The sequence below is a fragment of the Lissotriton vulgaris genome, chromosome 4_1 (genome assembly GCF_964263255.1).
Source record: "Lissotriton vulgaris chromosome 4_1, aLisVul1.2, whole genome shotgun sequence".
Classification (NCBI taxonomy): Eukaryota; Metazoa; Chordata; class Amphibia; order Caudata; family Salamandridae; genus Lissotriton; species Lissotriton vulgaris.
In genome coordinates, this window is record NC_141691.1 from 1259648280 (window position 1) to 1259671017 (window position 22738).

General features: G+C 43.3%; 1 protein-coding gene across 2 annotated transcripts in view; it reads right to left on the reverse strand.

Annotated features, from left to right (window-relative positions):
• Positions 1-22738, reverse strand: part of GPLD1 (glycosylphosphatidylinositol specific phospholipase D1) — a 655729-nt gene that overhangs the window by 61708 nt on the left and 571283 nt on the right. For both annotated transcript variants that reach the window (XM_086965460.1, XM_086965459.1), the window contains one exon: positions 10467-10627. In XM_086965460.1, coding sequence (XP_086821586.1) covers positions 10467-10627 — 161 coding nt within the window. The remainder of the gene's footprint in view (positions 1-10466; positions 10628-22738) is intronic.

Sequence of the window (22738 nt, forward strand, 5' to 3'; positions counted from 1 at the left end):
ACTGTAATCCAGGCCTTTGGGCCTGTCAAACTGTCTTGCTCTACCTACATAATTCAGTTTATCCACTTCCTCTGTTTCTGGCTCATCCTCTCCAGAGGCTAAGTCGTCCTCTTTCTCGTCTGACTCTTTCCTGTGTGCGTCTGACTTGTTCCTGTGTAAGTTCAGAATTTCTTTACCAATTTTCCTGTACATACATTCTATCTTTGACATTGTATCATGTTTACCGGCAGCTATGTTGTCACTCCAATCAATCATACCTTTAGTTACTTCTTTATCTGGCTGGTCTTGTTCCCTAATCAGACAATTAATCAAAAATCGTAAAAGCATGCATTGAACCTCCACCTTCCTTTGTGCCATGGCCTCATGTATACTTTCGGGTCCCTCCCCCGTTATAATGAAATGGTATATTTTGTCTAGGTGGCTCTTCATGCCTGGCAATGTGATCAAATAGTCTGCAACGCGTCTTAATCGTACTGAGTACATGAGCATTGGGCCTACACCTGGTACGGGATCATATATACAAGATGTAAGCGTTATATTCTGTTTAAGTGATGTTGCTGTCATTTTTGGCGTTCGTTGTAGTGCTAATTCTCTTAGTGTTCGTGATGGTGGTGGTGTGTGCAGTATGTCTCTAGTGGGCCCCCCTCCCACTGCCCCTTGACTTGAGTCGTCTTTCACTGTCAGTGTCACTACTGGTGTGGGTTGATCCTGTGATACGGGCGGATGGCGAAAAGGATTGTTAGGATTGTTGCGAGGAGGGGGAGAAAAATCTGCATTAACATAATCCGGAGCGGCGTCTTCTAAATAAGAGGAAAGAAAAATGTCCGCTGCTGTCTGTTTATGACTATGTACTTTGGTCGGGATCAGTGGTGGCGGCAAATTACTAGGTACTTCCGGGGTTACTGTAGGTAGTCCTTCGGCGAGGACGGGATACATGCCTTTAATAAGGGCATTTCTTTGTCTATCTACTTGTTCTGCCTTAACCCGTTCACCTTCTTCCTTTAGCTCTTTTTCTCTGGCTTTTTCTGCTGCTTCTTTACTTCTCTCTGCTTTGTTGATTTCTTTCTCTGATCTCCTATGCGCTTCTTTACGCCATAACGCTATGGCATCTTTCTGGGACTGTCTAGCTTTCTTTTTCCACAGTGCTTCCTCTACTCTCATGATGCAATCAGCATCCCATGTCCCTGAGACAGGCAATCTATGTTTCTCTTCCAGATCCTTCGTGTAATCTACCCATAAGTCTAAAAACAGTATGGCATCTAGCCCGTGTTTTTGGTACATGAAATGACCAGGAGTGTCTCTAGGCGGGACGGGAACTGCCTCTTCGAGTATCCCTTTCCTGGTTCCTATCTGACGTAATTTCGGAAACAGTAGCATGTTGGAACAAATTTGAATGAAAACACAATATATGCAAAAATAGACTGGAAACAATCATTCATACTACGACATTAAAACATTAAAAACAGATACATCCTAACTAGTACATAGAAAAAACACACTCCTGAAAAACGTGTCTACTTTCTGCACTGCAAAAACAGTGCAGCCATACCGGTCTCGTAAAGAGACACGTCTTTACCGCATCCACCTAAATGGACGCGTCTTTACCGGATCTGTGTACCCAGACCCGTATTTACCGGGCTCAAATAAATGAACCCGTCTCTATGCGTTCCCAATAACGGTACTCACCGGGAAGCAAAACTGAAGGCCTCGGAAACTCGATGCTGCGTGACTGCTACTGCTACTGTTGCTGCTGCACATGCGCCTCGGAACAGGTGGGCCTCGGGATACCTCGGACCTTGCTCTCTCAGCTTGGGCTCTGGTCGGGATGGTCCGCAATCCTCACCGCCTCGTGTGGATGCCTGGTCGCAGTCTCCATCTCCTCCGTGGGCCTGAGGGAGTAGGCAGGAAGTCCCGCTGTCGTGTACAATTGAAGTCCGTCACGGCTATAGAAGGGGTAGGGGGCTGGACCTACATTGCCGGCGTGTGGGGAAGGGGACTTGTCCCTATTCGGGCGCCAAAATAATGTGGTAAATAATTGATTACCCAGTCATAATTTCTATACATTATTAAGGATTGCTCATAAAATGAGAGGCAGAGTCCATGGTGTCCGATTCAAAAGGGCTTTAATGCAATAGCTCGAGCTACTGGAGAATCGAGTTCCATCACCACTAGGGTTCAGGAAGGGTCGTCATCTAAATCTTTATTCACATAACACATTATATATAGTTAAACATACATTGCATTGGATAGAGAAGGCGGAGCGCTCCAGGCGGAGCAAGTGAAAGAGAGAGATAAGAACACATGGGCGTGAAAGAAGGCATATAAGGAGGCGTACACGTGGGTGTTCACTTGATGAGTCATAGGTGTGTCATAGGTGGGTGGATGCATAGAGGAGGTCTGCATGGTCAGCAGGAACCTTTACCCTACTTGTGCGCGCGAAACTAGTCATGACATGAAATTGACGTGTAACCAGGGAGAGCTGGGGGGAACTGACTTTAGCACTAGTAGGGGAGTCTGGGATGTCAGAACAACCTGCACCTTTGGCATATCTGATATCTTGTGTTTGGAGGATGTATTGTCTGAAGTAAAGGTCGCTCGAGCAAAGGCTGCTCATCACTAAATGCTAGTGTGTGCATATATTTCTTCGTGCATTGCGTGGGGCCATGGGCCTTCTATGGAAACGGGTTCAGTAAATCACTTGCATGGAGACAGAAAGGCTAGGCCCTATCTTCTGCAGGCGGAATATGTTTACCACTTTCACTTGACTGGAATGTGTTTTCTGTGGAGCTGAGCAGATGACTGTAGGCAAAATACTGTCTTTGGCAGGCCAGGCTGGGCACCTCTCGGCTGAGCAGGAAGTAAGGGAGAGGTCAGGGATACATGACTAAACTGCAGCTTCCAGAGTCAGAGGAGGCTCGGAGCCTGAATTCGGGTCCTGGCTCGGCTGTGCCACAAAAACGTGTGCATCTCGACTTTTAAACGTGTACCATGTAAATGCATTGGCAACATAGGTCTCAGTGCAGAATCAACGTTTCATTCATGGAGGGCCTAATAACTGACATGCTAACATTGGACGGAAATGCAGAGGCATTATTATTACAGCCATGAGATGGGAATTACATGATAACATGGACATACATGGGGCATAGGTACATGTATAGGGTGCGAGTGGGGGACACACTGGCCACGTAAAATCTCTATTTCCTCAGGCAGTAAGGCTGTATTTTTAGCAGTCATGTTGTTCAAAGGGGAGCTTTTGGAGACATATTGCGATAATGCACAAGATATATGTATTTATACTGAAATTTGATATTATTGCACCAAACCTTATACGTTGTACTTTGATTATTGACAGGTTTCTTTAATATTGGTAAGGACAGCATCGGCATGATGAATACAGCAGAACAGCTAATTACAATTTCATTCCATGCACGGCCACTAGAAGAGAAACTACATATAAAGCGATTAGGACCTGATCGGCCTGAGCTACAACTAGAACAAGTTACCCAGGACAGAGGAAAATCTTACAAACGTACATTCCCAAACACCTGGTACACAAAAGCTGATTGGCTTACAAGGTGCCCGTCAAGACAAAAACCATTCTGCTTCCCCTGCTTGCTGTTTAATGGTAAATTTTCTTGGATAAGAAAAGGAGTAGAAGACTAGAAGCATTTGCCTGAAAAAATGAAGAAGCATGCACACACAAGAAAGCATATGGAAAACCTGACGAGACTGGAAATGTTGGGAGACACACCGATTGAGCAGCACATAAACGATGCATATCGCAAAACAATACAGAAACACAATGAAGCAGTTGATAGGAATAGCAAATGCTATCAAAAATAATTGATTGCATTCGTTTCTGTAGTGCTTTCGAACTGGCATTGCAAGGCTATGATGAATCAGAAGGTTCCCCAAATCCTGGAATATTCAGAGGCCTTGTGGATTTAATAGCAAGCATAGACAAGGAAATGGAAGCACATTCAGTAAGTGCTACAGTCTTTAAGGGCACCTCTAAAATGATACAAAATGAACTCCTTGAGAGTATGCTAGAAATGATGAGAAGCCGTATTGTCCAAGAGTTGCAAAACACAGACTTTGTGGCTATTCAGGCTGGTGACACCACTGATGTGGGGACAAAAACACAGTCCGTATTAGTCTTTCAAGACCTGGACAGTGACAATAATGTTGTGGAGAGGTTCTATGGTTTCACACATTTAAGAGACTCTAGTGCAGAAACCATGACTGTAGCTGTACTGCGTCAACTGAGCTTAATTTTTCCAGAGGTGCCTTAAAAAAAAACGTATCGCACAAAGCTATGATGGTGCATCCGTAATTAGTGGAAGCATTGGTGGAGTACAGAAAAAAATTAGAGGTAAAATTAGAGATGTGTACCCTAATGCTCATTATGTGCACTGTTACGCCCACCAACTTAATCTTATTATTCAACAGGCAGTATCAAAGATCTCCGAGACACAAATTTTCTTTCAGGATGTAGGAGGCATGACAGTATTCTTCTCACGTTCCCCCAAAAGAACAGAAGCACTTTAGGAGATTGTGGACAAAAGGGTTCCAAGGGGGATCCTCAACTCGTTGGAACTTTACCATACGTACAGCCAAACTAATATATCAATATAGGGAGAACCTTGTGAAATGTGTCGACACCATAGAAGCCAATGAAACCTTTGATTTCAAAACTCACAGTGAAGCCTGTGGCTTTGCTAGTACACTAAAAGACAGAGAGTTTCAGTTCTTTCTGTTTTTATTTCATGAGATAATGTTATCTGTAGACATATTTTACAAGCAGTTACAATCAGGAGAGATAGATACTGTCTCTGTGAAAAGATGTACCACTATGTTTGTCGAAAGCATAAGCAAAGTGAGAGATGAGGTTGAGCAAACTGCCAGAGGATTCTTCTTTTTCAAACCACAGGAAAAACATCACCAGTCGGGTCCGAAATGCAAAGGAGATATGTGACATTGTAATTGTGCATGCACAAGAACGTTATGCTTTCACAAAACATTTGGTGAGTGCTGCATTATTGGAAAGTGACTACTTTGCAAAATATGATGAATCCTTCCCTGAGCATGCTCTGAATGAGGCTGTGGAAGCTTGTCCTATGCTCAACAAAGAGGACCTGAAAACTGAGTTGACTGTACTGTACGCAATGCCTGTGTACCGGAAGGTGAAAGGTGCCAGGTCTTTGCTGTCTTTAATTCATAAACTTAATATGGAAAAGTCACTTACAGGGACAGTGGCTTTACAAAAAATTGTCATTACCATTCCTATGACAACAGCAGAGTCAGAACAATGTTTTTCCACCTTAAAGAGGATTAAGACATTCCTGAGGAACACCATGCTTGAGGAAAGACTAAATGCTTTGGCAATGCACTCTATAGAGAGTGAACAAGTGAAAATAATCCTAGACTTTAACATTCAAGCTATTGAATTCATTTGCTGCTCTTAAAGACAGAGTGCTGATTTTAGATACAAAAAGTAAACAATCTGTTGAATGCTGCTAGTTTGCAACCTGTTTAGTTGTTTGTTAAATAAAAAAACATCTGTGAGGTACTCAGAAATGCAGTATATCTCTAAGTCTGGTATGAAGCTCTGTGGTTATACTGAATAAGCAGCTTCCTATGTTATATGACATTCTTTATTAATGTAATAATTGCACTTTCACAATTGCTTTATTAACCTTCCTGCTTTCTCAAATTTGCTTGAAAATGCACCATTTTCCACTCTTTTTTCAAAATGTTCTCGGGGGAGAACCCTCCAGAACACCTCTTAGGTTGTGTTATGGTGCAGTATGACAATCATTTTACGCCTCACCACTTTCAAATGTCACCGTCCGCCACTGCTCATAATAAGGCCCTTAGTGTTTCACGATAATATGTTTTTTTCCTTATTCATATATGGATGATCTCTTCTTATGATGCTGAAATGTGAAGGCACTAATTCATCAATGATACAGCACTGGCTTCATTAAGCCATGTTTCAGTTAGAAACAGGAGCTCGCAATTGATATAGGTGATGAGGTCAAATATTTGGTGATGCTTTTTGTGGCTGACCTTACTGTACAAAAAAAGGCTTTGAATCTATTAAATTTTGCTGGCATATTAGCGAAAGAGGTGGCAGTATGAGGGAGGTTGGGGTAAAACAGATTCTCATTTTGTAATACATGAAATGCCTCTCTGTTGATAGAAGTTTGAGTGGAAGAACGCACAAGGAGAAAGCCAAAGGAATATGTAAGAGGCATTAAAATACATGGAGTAGTATTTTTTTCTGATGCAAATGGTCTATCATGTCGAGAAATGTTCTAGCACGGATGAGCACCGACAGCCTTGCCTTTGGTGTGACCTTGGTGAGGCCACTGGACACATTTGTTGAGCTGCCAAGGTTCTACTGTTGTTATATAGCTTGAGGATGGCCAGCACCTTCAGGAATCCTAGAAGCAGCTAGACTGCTCAGTAATAGAAAACGGCTGCCTCAGATCGAGAATCAAATCTTATCGCACACATTTTCCATTCACATTGAGCGCAACACAAGGACAACGCATAGGCTTAGAAAATCTGGGACCTGTTGTTTAGACAAGAGGTGTGAACATTTGTTGTGAAAAATTCACAACAATGTAAACAACCTTTCACCTCCCTTAATCCTTCTCATTGCCTTTAGTTGTCCTATTCCCGCTCTTCTTCTTTGTCTCTCTTTCTTGCATTCTCTCTCTATTAACCCCTTTCTTGTGATATAGCTCTTACTTTATCTGTTTCTCGCTTTGCCTTTCTGTCCTTGTGACTCAGCTGACATGATCAGTCACAATGCAGCAGAGGTCAAAGTGTAGGCCTTTGGTAACCTAGATTGGGCTTGGTTCAAAACTCTACATGACAACATGTACACTAATCTGTACTCACAAATGCAACACAAATCCCTCCAACAATTTAGACACACAAACTCACCTTTCCTCTCCCTTTTTTCTCTCATTTCTTGTTCTTGCAATTTTGTCTGTCTCAAAATAGTTTACACCAAATCTCTGGTATGTTTCATCAAATGTATTTTTATCTATTTATTAGTTCCAAACCCATAGTCAGGCAACAGGTGTTTTTAAGGACAAGTCTTATTCCTCATGGCTGTATTAATTCTGTCACATTTGTACATGTAATGCACGCTCCTTCCCTGCACTCCTTTGACAGAGCTGGTAGAAAGGCAATGCATCTCACTACACACCACCTATACAATGTCACAACCCCCTCATGCGCCCTCTGTGTAATGGGCCCAGCACGCAGGTCTCATGTTGTATTACCCATGTGGTGTTTAATGGCACACTATGATATCATGACTGATGTTCCCCAATGCCCGTGATTACATTCCGCATGAGTCCCTGCAAACATCCCGCACCAGAGAACCAATAGAGTACCTTGCACCCGCTGCTACTAGGGTCTTAGTGTGGTTTTCCATTATGTACGTTCGAGCCAAAACGGTACATCCATTTCCTGGTTAATTGGTTCCAACCAAAAAATAGCACTTGCCCTTCCTGTCAGGTTAAAGCAAGTATACTAACATGTGTTTCCTTCAAAGTTGATGAGAACGTACCAGGCGGCCTTGTGCCTCCTAGCACACGCGAAGTAGCTATATCCGTTGAGCCTTCAAGAGAGTATATAAACCATGCCCAATCTTGAGTTGTCCATTACATGTAATGGGGTGACCCTGTAACCCTCAGAACCTGGGTGGGTAATAGAACTATTAATAATGGTTCTGTCGGAACGAAATACACACTGATATAGTATTTCTTATTGCATTACTTAGAGAATCCGTCCCTGCGCGGGTACCAGGATAATGGTATCTATACCAGTATAAACAAAGCACACTGGCCTCTTTGGTCAGTGTGCCTTTGTTTATACTGGTATAGATACCATTATCCTGGTACCCGCGCAGGGACGGATTCTCTAAGTAATGCAATAGGAAATACTATATCAGTGTGTATTTCGTTCCGACAGAACCATTATTAACAATCTTGAGTTGTGGCTTGGCCTCACTTACTGCGGGACAAGTTTCACCATTCCCATTCACATGAATAATCTAGCCCAAACTGAGTAGCACTCTAGTCTCCTTCAAGTCCAAGTTGAACTGGTGGTTCCCGTGTCTCCAACTCACTTGACGCCTACTTTATCTTTTCCTCCTGCACAGCTACTCTACTATTCCCCTGTGACTCCCTTCGTCAAAACCTCAAAACCTTCTCCAAACTTCAGTGGAACAACATGGCTAAGTACTTAATATCAGGTTAGTGTGCACCAATCCTCCTATAGTAGTAAGCAGGACCGAGTATAAGTGTCTTCAAAGACTATAGACTTTTCCTCCATGCCCCCTCTGTGATTTCCTCCAGCTGTTCTTGCATTTTCATGCTCTGCTTAAACTGTGATTGCACAAGCTATAACAACTTTATCTCAAAGTTTTCCTGATGAACAGTGGTGCAGAGAGAAAGCACTTTAGAGCGTATGATATGTATATGAACCTTGTACCGAGATCTGTGTTCCGAGTTTAATCGCTGGGAGTGCCAGTCACTCCAATCTGTGTTCCGAATTAAACCTTGTGAGTGCTAGTAATTCGAATCTGCATCGCAATTTAAGCCTTGGGAGTGCCAGAATTTCAATCTGTTTTCCGAATTAAACCTTGGGAGCACCAGTAACTCCAATCTGTGTTCCAACTTAAGCCATGGGAGTGCTGGTAACTCCAATCTGTATTCCGAGTTTATCCTTGGGAGTGCCAGTCACTCCAAGATGCATTTCAAGTTGATTCCTGGGAGTGCAAGTAACTCCAATCTGTGATCTTGGTTATTCTGCTTTCATTCTGTATTGCTGATGAAACCTATAAGTGTATGGTACTGATGCCAAGGTATAGTCATGGTATATCGATGCCTGTTGGTACACTGATTATAACTGCCTCCTCTTGTTATTTCCACTGTATTGCGTCTTCCCAAAACCAGAGGTTCTGGTCCAGTGCACATCTACCTTGCAAGCACAGAAGGTCTCAGAAGTGACAAATCCTGAATGCAGTGTGGTACAGCCTCTGAGCAGATCAAGTACCCCAAGACTCTCTTTTTTTTTTATTTGTTCCCAACCCTTGCTTCCCCACAAAGCGCCATGCTTGATCTAATGAGTTTGGGACCACATATACAAAGCATTTTTGCGGTGATCGGGCCATTATGAACTGCAAAAGTGGTTTTCTATATGTACAAATAACAAATTGCGATTCGGTAACACGTCACTGAACTGCAATTTGTGTTTGCGATTTGGTATTTAGAGGGGGCGTGTTTAGGGCGTCCCTTTCAAATGCCTAATCTGAATGGGATGTATGAATGTTTTGCGACTGAATTATAGTTGTAAAACATTCATATTTTACCGACTACTTGAAGGAGGTGGTAACCCTTTCGCAAACGGGAAGGGGCCCTCAGGGGACCCATTCCCCTTTGAACATGGAAAACAAATATTTTAAGAACAGGCAGTGGTCCCATGGACCACTGCCTACTCTATAAAATTAAGCTAAACATTTTCATTCTCTTTTTTTAAACACAGTCCGTTTTGGGATGCATTTTAAAAAGCAATCACAGATATGGTGGTCTGCTAACTTCAACAGGCCATCATCCCTCTGATGCAATCGATTCCTAATGGATTGCAAATTGCGATCTACCTAATTTATATTTATGAGGTAGGTCAATTTCAACCCCATTAGGAATTGCTATTGAAAACTTGTAAGTTTGCCAACATTAGGAATTGCGGTTTCCAAATTGCGATTTGGTAAGAATCGCAATTAGGACATCACAATTCTTAAATTTACTACAAGGTTCTTCGATCTAGTGCAGCTCTGAGATAGCTAGGCGGTCAAGCATTGGCTACAGTGTCATCTATGCGGTTGGGACCAAGAAGGTGCATGGCATACAGCTCTACCCTTTTGATTGGAGCCTGCCCAGAGGACATAGAGAACATACAGCATGTTGTACACTACATTTATGGGTGCAACAGAAGGAATACAGCACTGAGGAAGAGTGCTTGTCTTTCGACACACATGTTGGCTGGCTGTAAATTTGGACCTTTAAATCAATAAAGATGCATTTAATGAAGTATACCATAGATTTAAACTATTTTGAGACATCTTAAATTGTAACAGCGAGAAATGAGAGAAGAATAAGATAAAATAAAGGTTGATTACTTACCCCAGTTTGATGGATTTAAATTAAAAGACCCAACCAGTGGTACTGGCTAGAAGGTGAAGGCGGTGGGTCAAAAATCCCTAACCCCAAAATCATCCTGCTATTTCTTAACCTTTCCTCTCGCTATTTAATATCTTCATTCTTATTGCATGGTGACAACTACAACATTATCTAGTTGGGCCACGCTCAAAAATAATGTTCTAACCGTACACTTTAGGACTGAAGAATAGCTACAGTTGAAGTAGACAGCAAGTCTCTTACCATTTCTTCAGGGCAGGGAGAAAGCCAAGATTTACAGTGGTCCGTCACGTGACCAGAGGAGGTATTGTTGCCATTGTATATATAAACGCGGCCAGCCTCTGCCCCAAACAGTATTGTTGTGAAGTCCATACTTCTCATGGGGGATGCCACGACCACTTCATCTTCATGTTTTCAGGAACAGAATCAGCAATGTGGAAAGGTAACGAAAATAAAATAAGTTGTAAAAGTAACGAAAATAAAATGTAATAACATCACACGTAAATTATGGCCACAGTTTTTAATGTAGAAACTGTGAAGAAACAGATGGATTACTATTTCACGTTACAGACTGTTGACACAGACTTGCTGAAACGGTGATAATTAGGTTTGGTATGTGCGTTTTTTGGGAGAGTTCTGCTGCCCTTGGGCCCTAACCCAATATTAGGGGTTAGGTAAATGTAGATGTTGGCCTACAGTACACATATATATAATTCCCGGAAAAAACACAATGGTTGAAATAGAGTTATATGTTAGTAAGGTAGTAAGATCTTAACTTAAGTTACCTTCCATTAAAAAAAAACTTCGAAAGTCACTGAAAAAAAGGCTGAAATGGATTTATACACAGGTTTTATTATAATGAATATACTGTTTTTAAAAAAACACCACTGAAATTCGACATTTATATGTAACTGCCTAAAGTATAACTTGCTCAGCCGTAGATTTCAGATGCCAACAGTGATGCAATGTGTGTGTTCATATATCAATAACCAATAAGGAGTAACCCTTCACTGACTAAGAGGACAGAGTTTTTCTCAGACACAACACCCCCCAAGTTTTACTCTTTGTGACAGATAACTCATAGTAACGTTGTACTTCCTAATAAATAATGTCCTTACTGTACACCACAACTAATATACTAAGAGATGAAGTATGGTAATATTATCTGATACTTATTTCATATAATTATATACATAATAAATAAACACATGCTAAAGCTCAAACATATCACCAATTGTTGCACATTGCCCTTAAAAGATGTACCCTTAATAATTCATACGTATTTTACAAAAAAGTTATATATTAATAATTAAAATCTTTAAAATTGTGTTACAAAACTGTCTTGGAGCGTGATATGTTTGGTTTTTAGTATGTGTTTACTTATCATGTGTATAATTATGTATTAGTCATATAAAACAAATATGAGATCATATTTACATAATTGATTTTCTGGTATATTTGTTATGGCCAACAGTAAGGTTTATAAGCAGTGTATAATTTTTTTTAATGTTAGTCAAAATCTTACTACCTTACTTAAGTATAACTCCACTGTCACCTTGTTGTTTTCATTGAATTTCTATGTTTTGTAATACATAAATTATTGTTTTATTATGATATGTATGCGGCAAATCCGAGCCCTGTAATGAACGCCCCAACATTTTTCTTCATGTTGCGCCAGTCAGTAATATTGCTCAGACCCACAAGACCCTCAGGGAAACAGCCAGTCAGAATTTATGATTTTTTTTTACCATTGGAGCCCCACGTGTGTAGCGCAGGAGCCCTACGGCAACAGATACTGATATTTTTTAAAGCTTAATTCTCTGTAACAGCACAAAATATTTACACCGATCACAAAAAAGCACGCTTTCTGTATAAATATCCCGCTTTCTGCCAAAATTTAGTGTAATTCTGTTCAGCCGATTTTTCTGTATTTAATTTTCCTAAGGAAATTGCATGGGTGGAAAATTGTATTTGGACCCCTTTTTTTTGTCCGCCCACATGAGACATCACCCTGAAACATTCGAGGAAGGGGCTGAGGTGGATGTCCATTTTTTTGGAAAGTTTTGTGAAGATTTGGCAAATGGCACCAAAGTTATTAGCAAAACAAAAAAATACTCTTCCTATCAATGCTCTGACTCACTCATAACTACACTGTAGCTACTGCTCCCTTGTAATTTAATTTCAGAGAAATACCCAGCTGTCTACCCATCTCTTTTGACGTTCACACCATGAGATGTTTCCAGATTACCCTTCATTCTCCTTGCCATTAGTCACCTGTGTTTGCCTGGGCCTTTAATACTTTAATTATCAGTTTTGACTGTCCACATTCTACTGTCTGCAGTCAGTAACGACCATGTGAAAACATGTTTTTCTGACCAGTTTTGCATGGTATAATCAGTCATGCAGTTCTTAAAAAAGATCCGCACAAGAGCCCTTCTCTGAAGAATAACATTAAATTATAATAATAATAATCCAGTATTTGTAAAGCGCACAGCTACCCGTAGGTTTCCTGGCGCTGGGGGCCGTTGGGAAGATTAAGCGGGCTATTGCCCAGAGTCACATGGTGTTGGGCAGACCCCTGCCGCTGATCGAACCGTGATCCCCAGCATCCGACATCAGTCGCCATGGCCGCTGTGCCACACCTCTTCCACATTGAGGTCTATAGTATTTTTGAAATGGAATGTTTTATGTCATTATATTCTGGGGGTGATTATTTTCTGTGAACTGACATTGATACATTGAAAATGAGAGTGTTGGACCTGCGATGGGCAAGCCCAGCACAAAGAGGGTAGCTTGGCTCAAGTGACAAGGCAAGTGAGGCTATCGTGCTAAGCCGGCTCTGACCCAATAATAAATCCCTGTACAGTCACCAAAAAGAAGGACACCACACCACTGCTGTAGAAAAATACGATTCCTTTATATAAAAATTCTCTGTTGTGAATAGGGATCAATTAGGAAAGCACATATACATTTCTTTTGGCCACAATTTGCTGGGTTTCGATTTTGGAATAAATACAATAAATAAGCTCAGGAATAAATATCATCAATAAATAGAATAAATATCACTTTTGTTTAGCAGAATAAATACTGGTTCATTTAAATAAATAAACACATGTTCATTCTGGTATCGCTGCCACCAATTAAATACTTCAGGAACATTACTCTTGCGATACGTTTCAGGTTGGAAAGATAACTCTTACAGTTTATGATGATTTCACTGATAATGAATACAGGCTTCTCTGGGCACAAAAGGAGTGTTGGGACTCTTTAAGAATCACTCGGGGAGTATGCGCGTGTATCTAAAAGGCAAGGAAACACAGTGAACACTTCATTTACACTCGGCTGCCACCGGGATGAGATCTCTGCTTGCCGGTGGGGTCTAAGCGCGCCTATGGGCTTTGTCACTGCTAGCACTCAGGCGGCACCAGTTCAAAGTCTTCAGACTGACGAACGGGGTTGCCGGAGAGGTCACACAATCTTCGCGCTCAGTCAAATAAATGCCGGTTCACAGTTCCTTTACAACGCCGCTCCCCACCTGAAGAAACGGGCCCACCTCACATCGGCTGCTATCGGAAAGCGATTCAGTCAGGGCTCAGCACTTCTCACGCCAGCGACGGGGTTCTCAGGGGCTCCACGGACCTCCCTCCGACTTCCTCATACAGGGATGGTTCCCGCCCACAGCTACAGCTGCCGATTCACTGGGGCGGGGCAGAGACAGTAGTCCCACCCAACGAAGGCTGACCTTTCCCCGCCCCGGCGCACCACCTCACCTTCAGACTGCGCAGGAAGCACTCTATGCCGGTGGGGCTCGGAAACGTCCGAGCTCCTCGCTGGAGGCGCCTGTCGCAAAGGGGCACAGAAGACGATCGCGGTCGCGGCGAACTTGCTCTCGCCTCGCGACACGCGGAATCTGTTGTGATTCACCACCGGGGGGGGGGGGGGCGGGGAGGCACACGAAATCGGCCACAGTCTCTTGGGGGTAATGATGCACTCGCTGGGCAGGCGCTGTAGGCGCGAGGTCACCGCACACGCAGCTGACTGGAACGCCAGTCAGGATCAACGCCAATGACCTTTGCTGCTCTACTGCCCGCGCTACCAGCCACCTCAGGGGTCAACAGGGCAGGTGTCAATCTGGTGTCAAGTCTGGAATCTCCTTCTAGATCTGGAACATCATCATCCAATCTAGTCTTCTTGATCATCTAATCTAAAATGACCGCCAGGGACTGGACCTTATATAGCCAGTGCCCTGAGGTGCTGGCTCGTGCTAGTAGGTTCTAGAACCTTCTCTGGCTAGGCCAATGACATGGCACTTTTGAGATATATTTGGGACCCTAACAGCCACCATACTGTGGTTCTAGAGCAGCCATTTTGTGTACCTGAGGGAAATAAAGGAATTCCTGTCAGGAATGCGCGCCAAGTAAAAGGGCGCCAAAACCTTGAACGGTCAAGGTTCATGGAGGCTCCAAGGGGAGTCACTCACATGAGGAAAAAGGATGGCCACCATTTTGAGGCCATTCATACAGGTTGCCAATCCCAGTCTATAATGTCACAGGTTTCGCCAGGTGCCTTGTAAATAGGTGCCAAAAACCTTGTGAACAACTGGGCGTCAAGGAACATCTAGCCCCATGAAACAGCACACCAAAGTCCTGGTAGACAAAGAAAAGCGACAAATTTTGGGAGGTACAGGGGAACAAAAGAAATCATAGTGGTGAGGGGACTCTCAGAAGCAGACGGGTCTAACAGAGAGAAAATGGAAAAAGGAGGTAGAAAAAGACAGGAAAACAGTGACAAAGGGAGAAAGAGAGATACAAAAGCGCAAGAGTGAGACAAATAGACAGAAAGTCAAAGTTAGTCCAAGAAATACTTTTTCTTCATGAAGTGGAATTAAAAATAGGCAGCTTTGGTGTTCCTCACCCCGGCCTTTGTCAGCACTGGTTTTTGACTCATATGAAACAATATGAGAAACTGTACCTATGTATTTATTTACAACTGAAGCAGTGGTTATTCAGGAAGGAGGTGAGCCAAGTTAGAGCTGTCCCACCTATTCCTACAACCTTGGATATCTAGTTGAACAGCATTGTCAGAAACTGGCTTATTAACTTGAAAGAAGGTACCCCTCCCAATTAAATAAACACAATCTGGTTTGTTTACAACACCGTTCTAAGAGAGTGTACACTGAGCACTGTTTTTTGTGGCTCATGCAGTAGGAAATTTAGCGCCGGCTAAACAGATTAAGTTAAAGCAGTACCAAACTTTTTTTAACTCAAGGACACAGCACAATAAACTTCACAAACCAATTTAGAAAAAACAAGACATATTTCATGAGCAACAAGCTATCCATATGAATAATATCAGATGAAGGATATTGAACATATGAACTTTTAAAGTTTCAAGTTAAAACCTGCCAAGAAATCACAGAGTGGCAACTGAAAACAGTTAACCCTTGACCGGGACCTATGAGGGGTTTGAGGCAGACAGTGATGGAGTAAAGATTGGATAAGACAAGCCTAAGTCAAAGTTTTTAACTTGTGACTTGTAAGTTTTTTAGGAACTCAAATTCCTCCAGTGGGGTATGACAGGGAGCTGAAGCTACCGGGTATTTTCAAAATCAGATACATTGTAGTCAAGCTCATGGTGAAGCCTTCAGTTTTGGTGCCACAAGCTTTGAGTTGGACAAAGATGAATTTTGTTGCTATAAGGATCGCTTTGCCACGGGGGTAGATTTACTATCTCAACTCTGGTCAGGGTTTTGCCTTTGCTGTTCGTCACTTTTGTTTGCTTTGCAAAATCTTCTTGCTGCCTTATATATTGAACTTCATCTAGCCCTCATCACCCCTGCTGGGGGACTCACACAGAATGGCCAGACAATCCTACCAGAACAAGTAGGTCGGGGACTGGTGCGTGGCAGCGCTGGGAGACAAGTGGGCTTCCAGATATTGACGGGGCCTACACCTACTCCCTCCTCCTGTTGTGTTGCTTCTAAACTAGTGGCATTGTGTAGGGTTGAGCTTGGTCATTGGCTGCTGGGCCCAATAGATCACCGTGGGGACTTCAGAGGTAGTTGTGTTTGTGTCTGGGTGGCGAAAAGCAGGAAATTAAACTTGTCCTGGAAAATGCTCTTCAGGTCTATGGCTGCAAAGCATGACTCCACCACCATCATAGGCTATAGTCAGCTGATGAAGTGGCCTCAAGCATAAATAACACTGATAAGGCTGACTCCCCCATTACCCTGTCTTTCATAGAGCTGCTGTTCCAGAATCTTGGAGAAGGTTTCTCCTTCCTAAAGGCAGATCTTACAAAGGAGGTGTAAGACCTTCGGCTTGAGTTAGCAGATCTTGGGGATACAGTCTTAACATTTGACAACATATGGAATGCAAGACAGGAGGGGGTGGAGGCTCTTAGACAAGAGATAGTGAGTAGTGACAATCAAGGACTAAAACATGGACCTTCATAACTACATGGAAGACCTAGAGTATAGATCATGCCACCAGAACATTCAAATTAGGGATTCCCCACTTGAGCTGAATCCTCCAACATAAAAGACTACGTGCATCAACTCAGATTGGCCTCACCCGTGCCAATGTCTATTGGCCAAATGAGGGGCAGGAGTCATTCCACACACCCCTCACAAGGAAGTGATCTAAGTCTGATGATCGACAGTGCCCTTGGCTGAGTGGCCTCATGGACAGGTCTGTCAGGAGGAATTTCTAGGAGCAAGGAGGCAGTAGCTGAACTCCCTTGGACAGTATGACACCGGGAGAGCACAGCATCCAACTTAAAGGATTACTCTTATTTTATCTGTAACACATAGGACACTTAAACACTTTCTGCTATCTTCACCTATAGCGCTAAAAATCATTGAATCAGGGATAGGTCCACTCACCATTTCCAACCAAGCCCTGAAACCTATCTGCATTTCACTTCAACAGTGCCCACCACCCCTAAACACTTGGAAAAAATGCAACTGACCTCTATGCGCACAGCAGCGCAGAAAAGACATCCAGAAAGCAATACTAGAGCACCTCACACTCAATGACAATGGCAAAGTCAGCTTAGCTACGCTCTGAGATGCTCTAAAGTTTCTGGGTCCTGTATAAGTATTTCAGCTAAACTGAATAAAGGTAGAAAGGAAAAAAGAAAAGAACCAAATACCAAATGAAAAAATGTGAATTATTTGGGACTGGCTCAGTGAAGTGTGGTTCAAGTTAACTTGCGAAGAGGGTGCAACTTATAATGCTTAATATGAATAACTCCAAACGCACTCTACATTCTTCATATTTTTCTGCCAAGAGCATGCCCCAATTTTGTCTACAGTCTACAACAACTGAGCCATGACAGGCTCCGTCACAAAGTCAATGCTTGAGGTCTCTAACTTGGTCATACCGAAACAGAGGGATTACTTCTAACAATGGATGCTGAGAAGGCATTTAAGCAGTGACAGTGGTCCTACTTTAATGAAGTTCTGATCAAATATGGCTTTGGTCCAAAAGGCAGCACATGGGTTAATTGCATCTGTAACTTCACTACAGCGACAGTGAGTGTAAACTGTAGCTAAACCACCAGCTTGCCAATCCGAATTGGAACTAGACATGGGTGCCCACAATCGACGCTACCTCTTAAGCTCTAATAGGAGCAGATTTGGGAGCGAATGAGAAGAAATTAGGGAATCTCAGGGGGTCAGGATTGGGTCCAAACACACACATGTCATGTATGCTAATGATGCCCTAGCCACACTGGTTGTCTTAGTGAGGCTGCTATCCATGTTCCTTAAGAGATTGAGAAGATTTGTCACAGCATCAATGTATAGCTTAAATCTTCACAAATCAATCATCCTGAATGTCGAACATAAAGATGCTGAAACAATTTAATTAAAAAACACTAACCCTGCCAGTGGGTTACAGAAGAGGTCACATATCTGGGGTTGTTCATTGCATTCTTCTTACTAGACGACATCCGAACTGCACTATTCAGACCCACTGTACTCTGCAAAAAAGGACACACAACTATAGCACATTATAGGGATCTCATGGTAAATGTAAATGTAAATGTGTTGGTATTTATATAGCGCACTTCTACCCTGAGGTCTCGCAGCGCTGTATTCATACCGCTGTGGAACCCTTCCTGGCTTTCCTGTGAGATGTCCACTCATGGGCACCCCCAAGGTGAAGCCAGGCATCCAAGCGCTGCTGGGGCCGTTGTTGAGATTAAGCAAGCTATTGCCCAGAGTCACAGAGTGGGACCCATGATTAGACTAGGCACCGAGGCGAGAATTATCAGGTCCGGGGAGATTGAGTCCAAGAGCCGCCGAGGCGGGAATTGAACCCTGGTCCCGGGCCAGACCTCTGCATCAGGGTCTGCCGCTCTAACCATTGAGTGGAAAAGATCATCCTACCCAAGAATTCTCATCTTGTTTAAGCCCCAACCATTTGAACCCTCATCACTCTATACGGAGACCACAAAAAACACTGATTGATTTATATGAGCTGTGATGAGACCGACAATGGATACATTTTGAATACATAGGCAGTCAGATGAGGGTGATCTGGCTGCCCCAGATGTCATCAAATATTACAAAGTGCACAGCTCTCCTACATGGCTAAGTGGCACAGGAAAGAGTCTGAGTGCTTCATCGGACAATTGATTACAGACAACCATTCTGGAAAGTGCTATGGTTACCTAGAACACACCTCTCATGGGGTAGGTACTCCTTACCCATGACAAAGGCTGTTACCTGTGGCTTAGTGTCATAAAGCTTCCAGTCTTAGTGTACAGTTGGACAGTATCCCTTGCATGAGGTAACAGGAATCAGCTAACATTGAATTCAGGCATGGACCATCCTCTCAGTGGCAGCAAAATGCTCCTCTGAATAAACAAAGGCTTGATGTCATATAATAACATCCTCCATGTTGCCATGCTAAAGCTCCAGTCAGGCCACTATTGTATATTCTGTTGTGATAGCTCTGTCGCTGAGCGGCCAAAACAAATATCATCTTGCATGATGAACTTAGCCCTTGTACATAAAGTTCAAGGTGTTCTGATAGAGTGCCTACGAAGTGGTAGTGTAAGCAAAACTGAGTTAGGAGAATATTATCCTACATGTGCATGCTAATGAATGTGTGTCAAATGTCCTTGGTTTTAGGGAGAGAAGGAAACTTAGTGCCGTGAGCATGTGTAGGAAGCTGGCTCTGCATATACTACACCAAAATGAGGTACAGAGTCCTGGGGTATTGCAGAAGCTAAATTAAATAAGTACTAACAGCTCTTTTTGTGGTAGTGTGGGCGAGCAGTAAGGCTTTTCCAGAGGGTGCGTTAAGCATTTACTGTCCTCACTCAATCAAGGACTCATTACACACACTCAGAGACAGAATCCAGGCCAATTAGGTAAGTATAAAAAAAGGTATACATATTTTTTAATTTAGGACAAAGCAGGACTTGGCACAGGTAAGTCAAATATACTCTCAAATGCAAGACGGTTCAAGGAAATGCAGTTGTAGTTTACGTTGCCATCATTACAGGTTTGTATATGCTTTTGAAACAGTTTAAATTAGACAGTAATTACTTTAAGATTACTTTATGGGTACTTTTAGATTACTTTGAGTACTGGGGTGGTAAGCCTAGATTCAATACCTGAGGATCTCACAATTCAAGGTAAGTAAGATGTTTTATACATTTGCAGTTTTCTCTTTTCTCCATACAAACATCAGCTCAACCCTACATTTAAGGCCCAAAATCTCTCAACATGGGTTCCCATGGGGGAAAAGTGTTAGTGGTTTCTCAGGTAAGTAGACAACTTACGAGCGGGAGTTTTGGAGGTTAGGACCAAGGTTCCCAAAGGTCTAGATGGGCACTCAAGTTGCACCACAAGCGGCACTGGGGCGGCCAGGGTCAGAGTGCAGGGGCCCAATGTTAGCCAGTGGGACTAAGGGGGCCTTTGGTTAGGGACTGCTGACGGACAAGTCACTCGTTTGTGGGAGCAAAGCTCCAGGGGTTAGTGTCAGCACTCCAGGGGCCAAGGACCAACACAGGAGCTGCACCACCATGGGCACTGGGGGGCCGGGTGCAGGGTGCGAAAATGATGTCGGGACCCTGTGCTTTTCAATTGAGACCTTTGGTTGTGAGAAGTGGCTGCAGGCTCGGGCAGGGAGACTTTCTGAAGGTGACCACTGGCTGGAGAGGTAAGTTGGGTTCTTGGGGATGCCTGTACACCGTCGGTTGGGCTACGCAAGGCTGTGGGGCGTTGGGTGCAGGTGTGTCTTCTTGCATCTTGTTTTCTTACCAGCTCCGGTCGCAGGGATCCTTCAGGATGAGGCTGCAAGCATCGATTAAAAGCTTTAGAGAGGTCGGAGATCCCCAGATCCCCGGTCAGGATCACTGGAGAGACCTCCTTGTGGTGTTGGGCCACTCAAACTCTGGCTGTGGGTGTCGGGTGCAGAGTAGTGCAGAATCGTGGAGCCGCTGGAATCTGGATTCTGGAGGTGTGTCTTTGCTTTAGCAAATACGGTGCTCAAGGGAGACAGAGTCTGTAAGAGGGTTGCAGGTCAGTTCCTCTGGGCTCTGGGGATTGCTGGCTGCTGGACTCACAGGAATTCTTGATGTAGGCAGGTCGTAGATGAGACAGGCCGGTAGGGCTGGGGCCAAAGTAGTTGGTGTCTTCTTCTTCTTCATGGGTCAGCATGGCTCTTCGGTCCTTCTTCTTTCTCCTTCAAATCTGAGGAGGCAAGGTTTAGTGTTGCCCCTAAATACTAAATTTAGGGGTGTTTAAGGGGTGTGCATGCCGAGACCAATGGGTCCCTTCCTCAGAATGGTTACACACCCTATCAAGCCACCCCCCGGTGGGAGGGGGCATGAGCTAGTTGCTGGGGGCAGCAGAAGGCAGGGACAGCTTCCAAAGCGGCATGCTTTTGAGCTTCCCCTTTCATGGACCCAGCCCATCCTGAGCGGAGAGGCATTACAGCTGCGCTCAGGAAGACCTTTGTTTCTGGACCCAGAGATTGGAGGCTTTCTATCTAGGGGTCCAGAAAAATGTCTGGTGGTTGCAAATGGCAGGCAGCCATTCAGGAACAACTAGTGAGTGCTATAGGTGGAGTTGAATTACATGTGTGTCGCTGGGGTGGAAATAATGCCCCCTGGCATGGTGCATGCTAGCGGTTTGTGTGTGATTGGTTCTGCGTGACCTGTATGTGGGTGTGTTTTGGTTTCGTATGAATGGGGTCGTATGCGACCAATGTATTAACAATTTTTAGGACTTATCTAAGCCAGAGTCTTTAACAGCTTTGTTTTCATTAGTTCGGTTGTATTTTAATTATTTTTCTAAGGGAAGGAGATGTGTTATAACCTATTGTTAGTTGTAATGCATCCCCTCCATAGATTCTCTGTTCCCAGCTGCTTAGCCAGTGTGGGATGTATTGGAATGTTAATGGGTGCCTGTAGTAGTGTCAGTTAGAGAGAGTGGACTGAGCAGTGGATGCTGCTCCTGGTGGTGTACTTACCATGTAACTTGTAACCTGTATCCTAACATATAACTTCTTCAATAAACCTACAACCTGTCCTTCTACATGATCTAGCAACCTGACTCCCGCTTACCAATAGGATATTTTTTCAATTGTAACACCTGCAACCATTGGCCAGCGGAGAGATATCATAGGAAAGAAGGCAAACACTTAGCAGTTGAGATCATACAATTACAAACAAATGTTACTACTATTTCCACATAACCAAGTTCGAAACCTCTGTCATCTATACCACTTTGTCTGCAAGTGAGGCCACAAGTACTCTTCCTGTAATGCTGATCATGGGGTTTATCAAGCCCATCCACACCACAACGCCACCTAAGCTGGCACCTCGCTAGATCATCTTGACCCAAAACCTTAAACTGCTCTTATGGTTGTTAGCTGAAGTTCTTTCAAGAACATGGGGCATGTCAGTTCTCTGAATTCCTTAGAGATAAAACTTATATAGGGAGGTGATACTTTCTCAAAACTGTCCTAACGCCATTTTGTTGTCATGGTGATCTTTTCAATTCCCAAGTCCTGCCACAGGTAATAACGCCAGTAGCAATTTTCTAGGTTTGTGGCTTTACTTATAAAGCAACTATTGTCGTGTAGTTCCTATATTACCTATACAGGATCTGCACATTTGGATAATATAAACTGTGGGATTGGTGGCAGACTGGTTCCGAGCACCCCCATATGTTAGCCTGGCTGTATCAGCTAGCACACAGTGCCACTAGAATCTCCTCTTATTGGGGAGAGAATAGTTTCTGGCAACCTCAGAACATGACAACCTTGATTCCTCAGAATCGTGGAAACAATATACTACCTTTTGTTCAGTCACTCGTGCTCACTTAGTTTGTCTGAGAGAGATACAGAGAATAAACATACAGGGCATTTGTCAATACGAATTTATTGAACAGTTATTATTCTAGTGTAGAATAGATGAGTTGTAATAACCATTAGAGAGTAGCAGAGATATATGATTAGCAGTATTTCGAAAGTAAAGGGATGATACAGTTCTAC